Source organism: Cydia splendana, chromosome 10 (genome assembly GCF_910591565.1).
Source record: "Cydia splendana chromosome 10, ilCydSple1.2, whole genome shotgun sequence".
Lineage (NCBI taxonomy): Eukaryota > Metazoa > Arthropoda > Insecta > Lepidoptera > Tortricidae > Cydia > Cydia splendana.
The window spans coordinates 4,719,575-4,732,666 of NC_085969.1; the positions used below are offsets into that span (position 1 = coordinate 4,719,575).

The 13,092-nt window shown below is 37.2% G+C and overlaps 1 protein-coding gene across 2 annotated transcripts in view; it reads left to right on the plus strand.

The window, feature by feature from the left end:
* The first annotated feature begins 241 nt into the window (after positions 1-241).
* LOC134794177 (leucine zipper putative tumor suppressor 2 homolog) overlaps positions 242-13,092 on the plus strand; it is a 120,169-nt gene continuing 107,318 nt past the window's right edge. For both annotated transcript variants that reach the window (XM_063765900.1, XM_063765901.1), the window contains exon 1: positions 242-339. In XM_063765900.1, coding sequence (XP_063621970.1) covers positions 265-339 — 75 coding nt within the window. In that variant the 5' untranslated portion in view covers positions 242-264. The remainder of the gene's footprint in view (positions 340-13,092) is intronic.

Consider the following 13,092-nt stretch of genomic DNA (forward strand, 5'->3'; position numbering starts at 1 on the left):
TACAAAAGCATATACATAAACAATACTAAATGCATATAAACAGTGTAAACACATTATCGAAAACCTAACCAAGGTGATAGTTAGCAGCGTGGCAGGGCCCAAGCTCAGGACCGCAGAGAGAGGACCGACGACGGACTATCCGCGCCGTGTCCAAGTCTTCCGCCTTCTGCATCTGATCCTTGAACCGGCCCCCTAGCGAGAGTCTCTATGAAATGGTCCTCCCTAATAATGCATGTTTGTTTTGTTTCAGCATGGTGTTGTGAGATGGGCCCTCAGCGGTCGGGCTCTCCTGAGCCGCCGCCGCCGGCTATCCAGCCCTGCAGCGGCTTCCTCGGAAACGTACGTATTTGCCACATATATTATAAACTTGGTAAAGATCAGTTTTCTAAGGATAGCGTTGCCGTCATATAGCGGCCGTCTCCATACTAAATAATACGGCTAAATATGGATGTCGTAGTATTTGAATGGAGACGGCCGCTATATGACGGCACCGCTATCCCCGGAAACCAGAGCATTATGGGTTATTATTTACTTTAACGTGACTTCATCGTGCAGACACCATCCACACTCACCCACAGTGAAACCAGTCATTAGTAAATGTACCTAAGCGCCTAATAATATCGCCAGTTGGAAAACCGAATATCGATAGTGTTGTATGTCGACCGAGTCACATTCCTAGTGTGACAAACGTTCAAATCGATAAAACAAGACCAAGTCCGGTTGGTTCGAAAAGCTCGCTCAGCTCAGCTAGACGAAGCTAGAAGATGTTCAGGTCAACTTTAGCCTGTCTTCTCCGAGACCACGGGGACAATGAGTCCACGAATAGTCGGAGGTAATTTTAAACTTAATTATACGGGATTAAGTCCTGTTGTGTAAATAATAATACCACTTAAGATTCTGCGCTTCCGTTCCGATAGATATTACACGGTGGCTAAAAAATAACTGCATTCCCGTTGCCAGGGAGATTTTGGGATTATACTGAGCAACGTTTACTATGGGACCAACCTCGAAATCGAGAATAAATATTACCCTCCCATAAAAAATGGACCAGCCAAAATTTATGAAACAGCCAAATTTTTTTTTCGCGATTTCGGGGTTGGCCCCATAGTAAAAGTTGCTCAGTATAATCCCAAAACCTCCAGTTATTTTATAGCCATCCTGTATGTAAGCCAAAAAAGTCGTGGGTGTAACTGCTACCTATCATTCCGTAAACAGAAGATTATAAAATCCAAAACTCTTAATCCGACGAAAGTAGCTCGCTCCTTCCATCCATTATAACCCCATAAATTATATCCACATCCAATAATGCCATATGAATATAAAGGAGGCCTTATCTCGGCATCGCCAAACCGAGCAATTATATGTTTATGTGTGTTAGTCGCATAAAACGTGAAATATGCGTGTCGCGTCCGCGACGGCCGCCACTTGTGCCGTGTTGTGGTCGAGTGTTGAATTAGACATTTGTACACTGCCTGGCTAGAGTAAAGAATGCCTTTACGAACTGGGGTGGTGAAAATGGTTTTTATTGGTCAGAAGGTTATTATAATTATTCCGTTGGCCGATGACGAGTAATGTACAAAATCTATTTGCACACATAAGCATTGCAATTCAGCGCGGTAATGCTGCCAGCGTCTACGGCACCTTGCCGAGGGGCGATTTTTTTATTGTAGTTTAGGTTTGTATTTTTATTAATTTAGTATAATTTTAGTTTATAAGTTTTTATACAACATCTATATTTATTTAGAAACAGCCGAAACAGGTGACATACTTATCTCATTTATTAGATTTACATCTGTGGAACAACTATAGGTAAAAGGCAATAATCATAACAGACTTCCCATAGTCTACACTTCGTCTAAACTAACTTTGCACAGACTTGAATTAAACAAAGTGAGAGAGTGTTATTATAAACGTCATATTTTCGTAGAAATTAGACATTAACGATGACATTTTATCATTGCAATTCCTTCCCAAAAACACTTTGCCATGCATCAGAGTTAGTTTGCTTCGACTCTATCGATGGCGACATTGGCGACGCACGACTGTGGATGACAAGATTAAATATCAGTAACTAATTAACATATCTATGTCGGCATTTCTTAGGTTGCCCAAATATTGTCGTTACAAGCAACATTGATCGGATAATATCGTGGGTGGTTTTCGCGGGCACGTTCCATTTTACCAGTTTAGCAAATATTACCATAACATTAATAGATCCGTTGTACGCAAATTTTCATTAGTATTTGGTGCGTTACGATTTATATTGATTTTCTTAATAAATTCTATAAATATTCTTATGTAGTCAATGGGCTACCTACAAACTTGAAGTTATATATTTTCCGCATTATTTAAATTATTTCCGACACGACTTTGTTGTATAATAACAATGATTTAGTAGGTAATACTTACTGATTCAGTAATATCAGTGATAAAAATAATGAAAGTCGTGTTGAATAATTTCAAGGTTTGGTCACCAAACTTCATCATTATCTAATGAAATGTCTTGAAATTTGTGTTCTGTTTTACAAATAGAGATATTCTATAGGTCTTCAAATGTATCTGCTCGTGTTCAAATGTATCTGCAGCCAACTCATAGTTTTAAAATAGAGACACACCTATCCTTTTTAATTAAGCTATTAGGGAAAGTTAGATAATTTTGACACGAAGTCTCATCCGCTACTTTTGGTTCAGACTTTAGCTAGGTACATGTCTACTGTCTACTAACTACTACGGCTAAATATTACTGTTCATATGTAATTGAAGACTTATTACACACCACACACACACCCACAGCCTCCTGAGCGTAGTAGAGAGGAGATGGGACTGTGGCCTAATCAGGCACTGGTCCTCGCTTCACTTAGGTTTAGGTACGTATATAGTTGTTTAAGTATTTTCTTGTTACTAACAATAAACTATGGACACTTATAAGTCTGAAATAAATGTTTTTTTTTTATTATGTTTAACTGTTGCCAATTAAGAAACGTTAACATTACCGTCGCGGGTGTTAAATTAAGCAGTAACGGTGCGAGAGGAAAGTGTACTATAAATCAAACGGTATCGGACGCGTTAATAAGGTGATCAATGGCTTGTTTAAGGAAATCTTTCATCTGCTCTTAATACGGAAATAAAGATTTACTGGGACATGTTGAGCAATTCTTAAGCTGCATCCACAACGCAGTTTTGTGGAGCAACACTGCAACACGGTAACAATTAGGTAACTTACCCAGATACAACTTATTATTGCACAGTGATGTTTATTTATGTGTTGCATTAAATATCAAATATATCAACACATTATAATATATTCAATATTGTATAACAAGAATATTTTAGGTTGAAGTGGTTAACGCTGTCATCACTTAAGGATGACTCACGCTAGACCGGGCCGTGTCCGAGCCGAGGCGTCCGACATGTCATTTTCTATGACGGCTGATCGGTGATCACGTGGTGCTTTTCATAGAAAACGAAGCGCCGGAAGCTCCGGCTCGGTCTAGCGTGAGTGATCCTTTATTCTCGTAAATTCTCTGTCGTCGTATATTCCGTTATAATTATGTCTTACTTAAGACCGATTCAGTTTCATCGTCATTAACTACGGTACGATAAAGTAAGATTGTTACTGAGCGATTTGCATAGATTACTGTACCGCTTAAATTAAGGACACCTTAGTTATCTGAACTTTCTTCTAACAATCATGTATTCTAGTCTTATTGTTGTTTGCACATTACACCTACCTTAATACTTTAGTATAATTTAGTATTATCGTCCATTAAATACGCTACGGTAAAGTAACATTGTTGCTGAGCGATTTGCTTAGATTACGGTGCCGCCAAAATAAGGGGTTGACAGCTCGTAAATCTATCGAGCACAATTTGCCGTAATAATGGTGCTCGGTGCTCGGGCAGCTGCGCCGTGGTTCCTGACCATAGACAATTTGGTATACGATGATGCACTTTTCTGACCAATCTCGTACAGATTAAAAAGTCCCCAAGAAAGAAAAAGTCTCAACACAAGAAAGATAGAAGAGAACCTTGTGGAACTCCAGGATTTAGTCGTACGCTAAAATCAGTTCCGTTTCCAATCTGTTTCTGAGTTTTACGGTTTAAAAAAGATTTAATGAAGTGTAGAGCTTCTGTAGACAGACTGTAGACCGTAGTGGTGCAGCTTGTGTAGTAATATATCATGCTCAACGTAATCAAATGCTTCGGAGATATCGCAGACACCTACAGCATATTACGTATTTTCCCAGGCATTACATATATAGCCTTGATGAATACACAGAGGACATCTGTCGTCGAATGACCTCTTGTTAAACCAAATTGCTAAATACTAAAGAAGTTCATTATATAGTGTCGTAATGCCGTTCCATAGAAAACATTCGTTTCGATCTCCTAAAATGTATGAAAGCAGAAAAAACATGCGGGGTTGGTTTAACAGTATTGAGTATGACTTACACATTCGTCTCACAAACTAAGCGTTAAAATTATTGTCTCTTTGATTTCATAGTACAGTCACCTGCAATAATATGTTACACAACGAAGGCTGCAAAAATATCTGACACGAACTTATTTGTAGAGCTATACGAGCGTGTCACATATTTTAGCGGCCTTAGAAGAGTAACATATTATTGCAGGTGACTGTACATATAAAAGTGCAACAGCTGTTATATTCTGCGATGGCAGGCTGGCTAGTTTGCAACGTATAATCTGATTCTATAACGATTTGCTAAAACCCGCGCGCTATCATAGTGCTGCAATTTATGCGGACGGATCGCCCTGCGGCTACGTTCGCAGGTAACCTTAAACTCTATCGGTATTGCTATACCATTTCATAGAGGTCACCAAGCATTGACGTATATCTCAGGACTGATGGCCTTGCGGGCAATTAGAATGGGGCCAGTACAGCGGTGTGACACCGCTACAACACGATTGGTTGATGAGTTCGCATCACGCGCGCGATTGGTCGCAACTACTTAGTTGCGTTCGACTGCACGATTGGCTCGAATTCGTGAGTGACACCGCTGAACTGGTACCATTTTTAGGGTTCCGTACCCAAAGGGTAAAACCGGACCCTATTACTAAGACTTCGCTGTCCGTCCGTCCGTCCGTCCGTCCGTCCGTCCGTCCGTCCGTCTGTCACCAGGCTGTATCTCACGAACCGTGATAGCTAGACAGTTGAAATTTTCACAGATGATGTATTTCTGTTGCCGCTATAACAACAAATACTAAAAACAGAATAAAATAAAGATTTAAATGGGGCTCCCATACAACAAACGTGATTTTTGACCAAAGTTAAGCAACGTCGGGAGTGGTCAGTACTTGGATGGGTGACCGTTTTTTTTTTTGCTTTTTTTTAGTTTTTTTTTTTGCATTATGGTACGGAACCCTTCGTGCGCGAGTCCGACTCGCACTTGCCCGGTTTTTTAGTGCCCGTAAGGCCCGTCCTGAGATGTACGTCAATGTCACCAAGTGATTCATACTGGGAAACCAGTGCCAGTGGAATACGTGTGGTTTTGCAGGAAAGAACCTTTGTTCAATAGGATTGAAGGTGGCATTGGTGAGGTGTCACAATATGGTATAGTTTAACTTATCACACGGACCCGCCGCCAAAAAGCCGCTTTCATACAATCGACTTTACGCTCTCATTTTAAAGCGAAATTCTTAAAATACAATATGAAACTTGGCATGAACACTTACTCAACAATTCAACGTATACATTATATTAATGTCTGGTAGCGAGTAGAAAATACAAAACTACTTACTCTGGGTTCGACTCAAACTCTTAAAGTCTAATGAAGAGATTAAAATAATAGCGACTTCGTTTACGGAACACGGCGAAGTTAGGCGCAGCGTAGTCTTAAACTCTTGCGCATAAATCCGCCGTAAGCTCCAAGGAAGCGCGCTCTGACGCGCCCTACTAACGTGACTAGAAGATGGCTATGAGCAACATAATAAATTAAAGCTAGCAATCTTTACAAATCTGAATTCGCGTATCCCTCTTACTCCAATTAAGCAATTGAAAGACGTAGATATTTGTGTTTGAGTAACTCCCGTTTCGTGCTTAGAGTAAAATATGCTTAAGCCGATTTGTACCATCGAATCGATTTTATAACTTGCAAAAAAGTGCAAACTATATAACTAGGTACCTACTCATATGTCTACGGTCTCCTACATTATTAAATCGTAAACCTCTTGCTTTTTTAGTTAAATTAGGTTTAAAAATTTCACAATGAAGTACACAAACTTTATTTGTTCGCAAGTGCAAGTACTGTACACCCAACTGCAAAAGTACATAAACATTTATAATGTGTCCATGCAATTTTGTCTTGTATTATTCGGCCTATTTAGGCAAATTATTTTCATTTTTTATGATTTTAAAAGAAACCAATCAATTTATACCAAGACGGTAACGCCCCGTCCAGCAAAGTGCTTTTAGGAAACATAAATTTGTTTTAAAACAGACAGGAAACCGCACTAACCTCGCCATAACATTTCACGTAATGTACACAACGTCCCTTTGTATTCGGGCACGGACTATTTCAAATTGTTTCAGTCAACAGGATTTCAAAGAGATCTTCTGTTCTTTTTGTACGTGTAGGTATGTACCTACAGTTCGAAGCGAGGAATTTTGAAAGTTTTTTTTACCTATAAAAGCTATTTTAAATCGCGCCAACCTATAATTTTAAGCTATAGCCTTTGCTGAGGGTACTCCATATAAACTTTGAGCACGTTTATGTTGTAAAACAATTCATTGTATCAATACAATGCACAATGCAATTTAAGGTGTCTTTCTTTACTCGCAGAGCGCGGACACGAACATTGAAACTGGCCAGTTGAAAAGAAAATTTTGAGTTCAATATCATAAGTAACTGTTTAAGAAATTCGCAAAAGGCGCCACGCAAAATATTATTCCATGTTTCGAAACTTTTTTAGTAATTCCGCGTTTAATAATAATAAGAATAATTGGTTATTAATCGTTTTTTTATGGAAGCACTCCCATCTTTACTAAGTATAAAAGTTATGTTTAAAGTTTCCAAAATTGCATATTTTTCACCTTGAAAATTTTCTTTTTTTTCTATGGGGATCGAAATGTCTCCAAAAAGTTTTCTTAATTTCCTATGAAATATTCCTAAAATTTTCGAACACTAGCACGTCTGTATTAAAGATAGTGTTCGACTCGCTGGTGCTTCACAAGCGATGGGAACAGCTCGAGGTGTCTCCCTTTTATAGCACTCTTTGTTCACGAGGGCAGTCCCGAAGACAATGCGGTTCAGGCAGCTGACCCTTAGATTATGCTTATTTGCCTTTTATTTTATAGAAAATGGCGGCGGCTCTCTATAATGATGTGCGTCGGCGGTCGGCGGTGACAGAGATTATCGAACGAGCAAGCGAAGCGAAGCGAAGTTCTTGCATTCGACTTGGATCACGCGGCTGGCCTGCGGCACGTCCCGGCATTTCGACGTTTTTAAGCTGAACTGTCAGAAGATAGTTTGATACTCAAGAACTTAAGTAAATTTGTTCTAATTTAAATGAAATTGGGTAAACGTGTAGTTGAGGGCATTATATTTTAGTCATTAAATTATGAGCAGGCTCGATTAAGGGATTATTGAGGTAGAAGAGCTTAGAAGGTCAAAAAGCTGTTTGTGAGGGGCCTAGCTATTCTGGTCATTTTATTTGCAAAAAACATGGTCGAATTTAGTATCAAATGAAAGTGCTCGGTTTGCACTTTTATAATATCGTTTTTAAATTTACCTTTTTGAAATAATTAGCAAGATAAAAATAAAATAATATAAACATAATATTGACATTTGACAGGAAATATTTCGGCTTAGCACAGATACAGTTTATTTTAATCTCTATGATTTCTATGATGACTTAAATCTAGGGGAGGGACAGTCGTAAACCGGGTGTGGCCTGTAATATGAGCAAAAAATTAAACTGTAGGCTGTACTCCTCATACTGACCAACATTTGTTCAGCGACTTTTAAAAATAACTTGTGGTTTGATTTTTATTACACTTTAAAGTTTATTCTAAGACGCAATGTATTGCGAATTTTGTTATGTTTAAGGCGTGACAAGCAACGTCAATCCATGGTATAATAATATACTCCGCCTGGTACTCTATTCCGAGATTCGCGTATGACCTAACTGACACGGGCCTACGTCATCATGCTGTTTACAGGTTCTCAAACTTTAAAATGTGGGAGAATTTTAACCAACGTTGAAAATTATTTTAACGGCATTAATTTTAAGTTATTCATGTAGAAACATAGTAAAATAAAACAAATCTAATGTATTAAATTAAACTTTATTTATCTATACAAGACAAACGTTTAAAAAACTAATTCACAGTTACACATTAATTACCAAGCTTACGACGTGAAAAGTTTGGAAAACACTGCGACTGCTGACACTGAGCGAGAAGGAAATAACAATTAACACGCGTTCGACAGGGATGACGGTCAGGGCATGAAGTTATCTAGATCCGAATTGTCAAATGTGACAGCGCTATCCTGTGTCGCCAGTAATGTAAACAGAATTACCCGAACGTCTGAAATTTCTGTCGTGAATCGGAAGATATTGCTAACGAATAATTAAAAATGACGTGTTATTGTAAAAATTAAGATAAAATACATTATAAATGAAAAGTATAAAATTATAAAGAAATATTTTAACTTATTAACCATAGCTATAATGTACCCATGTAACATGTTATGTTGAAATAAAGTGGCAATGTTATTGTGACGTAGGCCCGTGTCACTCTGGGAATAGAAGACCATGTTTTATTAGACCATACGTCAATCACAATAATATGGCGTGGCCATGGTCTAATAAAACATGGTCTTCCATTCCCAGAGTGACACGCGATTACGTCACAATAACATTGCCACTTTATTTCAACATAACATGTTACATGGGTACATTATACCTATGGTTAATAAGTTAAAATATTTCTTTATAATTTTATAATTTTCATTTATATGTATTTTAGCTTAAATTTTACAATAACACGTCTTTTTTAATTACTCGTTAGCAATATCTTCCGATTCACGAAAGAAATTGCAGACTTTCGGGTAATTCTGTTTATACTACTGGCAACACAGGATAGCTCTGTGGACATTTGACAATTCGGATCTAGATAACTTCATGCCCTGACCGTCATCCTTGTCGAACGCGTGTTAATTGTTATTTCCTTCTCGCTCAGTGTCAGCAGTCGCAGTGTTTTCCAAACTTTTCACGTCGTAAGCTTGGTAATTAATGTGTAACTGTGAATTAGTTTTTTAAACGTTTGTCTTGTATAGATAAATAAAGTTTAATTTAATACATTAGATTTGTTTTATTTTACTATGTTTCTACATGAATAACTTAAAATTAATGCCGTTAAAATAATTTTCACCGTTGGTTAAAATTTTAAAAAGTTTGAGAACCTGTAAACAGCATGATGACGTAGGCGCGTGTCAGTTAGGTCATACGCGAATCTCGGAATGGAGTACCAGGCGGAGTATATTATTATACTATGGGCGTGGCGATGGCGTCCATTGAAGATAATATTTATTTTGTATGAAAAATAGGGAGTCTAAATACTTCATAATTTTTAAAAGTTGTTGAACAAAAGTGTCACCGTTTGAGGAGTACAATCTATGTTTTAATTCTTTGCTCATGTTACAGGCCACACCGTGTATAAAGCACTTTATTCGAAAAAAATTGCGACATCTATATTACTTAACGCTAAACTTTTTTTTTTAATATGGCTTCACTTTATTTCGTCAGAAAGTCTTAAAAGTCTTGTATCTAAGGCATGGATCAAACAAAAAAACATCTATTAGAACAGATTATTTATGGCCATCGTTGCCATGGAGGCGATTGTCACAAAAAAACAACTTTGTCAAATAAAACTCAAAATATTATAGCACCCCATTTATTGTCTGTACTACGACATAATTCAGATAAATAAAAATACTTTCAGTTTTACAATGTTAAAAGAAACAAAGTTTTCATACGCCATCACAGTTGCTGAGAACTTTATTACCAAAAAATTAGAAAGATTATGGCGGGTAGATTCACAACCTGCTGCGTGTAATTGTGTTTCGTGGTCAATTGTGTGTTATTCCAGCCGTGTATGATAGGTAATTTATTTACATCAACAGTCAATTTAAAAGTATCTAATCTGTTTTCGTGTATTAATAAATATCCTGAAGCCTTTCTTCAAAGTTTTTTACGTTCGCAACATACTTAAACGCTAATTATGCCTCTCCCCCCTGATATTGACGTTGATATTTCTGGTTAAGAATTACAAATGACACTTCAAAATGGATGCAAAAAAGTTCCACGAGAGGGCTCTCTTTGTCCTATATATTATACATACTACTCTTTGCTTAAATCTATCAGTCAAGGGCTCCACAGACCTTGCAATAAATCCAGGCGATTTTTGATCCATTGCCGCCTTATTGCCGCCTATTAGTGCGACATGAAATAGTAGAAATTGAATAAAATGGAACTCAAAAATGTCCATACTAAATTGTTGCCATGTGTAATCATTTTACGTAAAAATGTGATAGTTACGTAGAAAGTGGTGCTTTCATTTATTTTCTACTATTTTATGTCGCACTATACGATACCTAAGTAGGTGCAACAAAGTCAATCGCTCTATAATAATTTTTGGTTAACTGCGAGTTCTCAGTTCGGGGCGAACTACTAGTTTAAATAAAACAGATAACACAGAGTATGCTACTCAGACGATAACTAGACTTATTGTCCTATGTCCCCTAGATGGGGCAGAGGGCGTCCACAATGCGCCGCCATCTGGATCGGTCTTAAGCTTCGTGCTTGAGTTCGCTCCAAGTCTTCTCATTAGCCTTCGCCTCTGCAATAATAGTCCGGCGCCAGTTCTGCTTTGGACGGCAACGTTTCCTCTTTGCTTTGGGATTCCAGTCTAGGGCTTGCCTCGGTATGTGGTCAGACAATAACACGTTACTGAATTTTTGTTACAAACCGTTGATGACTAAATGGGCTATTATCAGAGCTTTTTTCCCCCCTATATCTTATCTTTATTTTTGAACATAATAATATGTTTAAGCTGAAGCGTTTCGATAGGTATTTTTATGATATTTTTCTTTTCTTATAGAAACCGTAGAGGGTATTACTAAACCATCAGATCATTGAAATGGAGAGACACCTCGACAAAAATTTGACCAAATAAATAAGGTGGTTGAAAGTTGAAACGCTCGTGATAAACCCAAATTTAGTAATATCCAAAATTATCGCAAAAAGAGACGCGGTGCTACTTGTATATTCATGTTCACTGAAATACATTTAAAACATAATATACAGAAGAGGTATTCTTTTTGAATGAATATAAATAAATATAATATAATATAAACGCTTTTTACATATGCTTAGTCTTTTGTACTGCACAGAAGAAATCAATGAGCATTACATTTTGTTTTAAAGTGTCGTCTCTCATTCATCATTATTATTGTTGTTTTATTATTGTTGTCATTGTGTGTGTGTTTTTAATCTTTGTTCACAATTCACAATCACAAGCCGCCGGCGAAATAGCGAACGAGGGTAATCAGAAAGCAAAACCTGTGAAATATTAAATGTATTAAATGTTACCAACTCATCATATTTTCTTATATATTATTCCTAATTGTAGTTATTTATTAATTTATCGCTATATTTTACCTACTATTGGGGTCGTGTTTATTTCCTGTTTATAATGTAATCGGAGTAAATGAGGTTAGGTATTTATATAATATTCGTTTCCATTGTATTAGAAAGAAAGAGAGAAAAATAAAATTTAATTTTACATTTCAACCTCGACGCTTTTGATAAGCTGTGGAAGTCGGGTCAAACCCGGGAGCACGATGCAGATTTACTAACTTGTTACGGGTTTGATCTTATTTTCCTACGGCCTTGAAGATCGCTCACGCTGATTAGTGCATGCGAAACGATGTGAAAGTCGTGAGACGCACACCAATCATCAAGACGATCGACAAGGTTTATTAGTTCAGTATCAAATCAAAACCAGTTCATAAACGTAAGAAGTTGTTAAATCTAAATAGAAATATTTTTATTCGTAAACACAAACAATCAATTAACATACATATATGTATTATAAGAAAAACATAGAAAGAATAAAACGAAATGACCTCATCTCAGCATGTTGCTAGCGACTTTCAGCACTGATCTTCCGATGAGACCATTAAGGATGACTCACGCTAGCCCGGGCCGTGCCCGGGCTGAGGCGTCCGACATGTCATTTCCTATGACGGCTGGTCGGTGATCACGTGGTGCTTTCCATCCTCCGGCTCGGCCCCGGCCCGGTCTAGCGTGAGCCATCCATTAAGTGACAAAAAATACGGAAGGTAACAGACAAGACAAGAAGAAAAGAAACATAAAATAAACCGATATAAATTACATATATGTAATAGACAAATTATTAAATAAGAAAACTTATACAGAGAACAAACAGAAAAATCGGGCTCCGGGGAGGAAGGAGGGCGGCATTTGTCCAGAAGGATAGGACACTATCACACTGGGCTCGTATATAATCACATTTCTCTAAACTTAAAAGCTTCTAACATACATGGAACACAAAAATTTAACAAAGGTGAACTTCGGTTTGTGACTGCAGCAGTGTTGCTGTTGCAATGGAAGCAAGCCTTTCTTGCCATACCTACTTCATAAAAATAAGTGGTGAACGGTGTTGGTCACTCATACTGTAAATGTTGTAGTGACTGTTTGTGTACCTAAATAAATTTAAAAAAAATGGCAAGGTATACTATTTCTCTTTCTACGAGTATTTAATTACTTAATCATCTTGTTAACATAAACCGCTATAAGAGATGGTCTTCTGATGGTCATCTAATAGGGATGATGACACATGTTGAATTTTACAACAAAATCTAGTAAAATAGATGGCAAATGAGCAACTTATCACAATATTGTGGATATTAAAAAAATATATGGAAATAATACAAAAGAACAGCACCTGAAAGTTTCAAAATTTTAGTTTTTTTCAACTTCCAAAAACGACAAAAATAAGGATACCATTCGATTCCTCACATTTTATCCAAAAAAAGATTGTATGGAA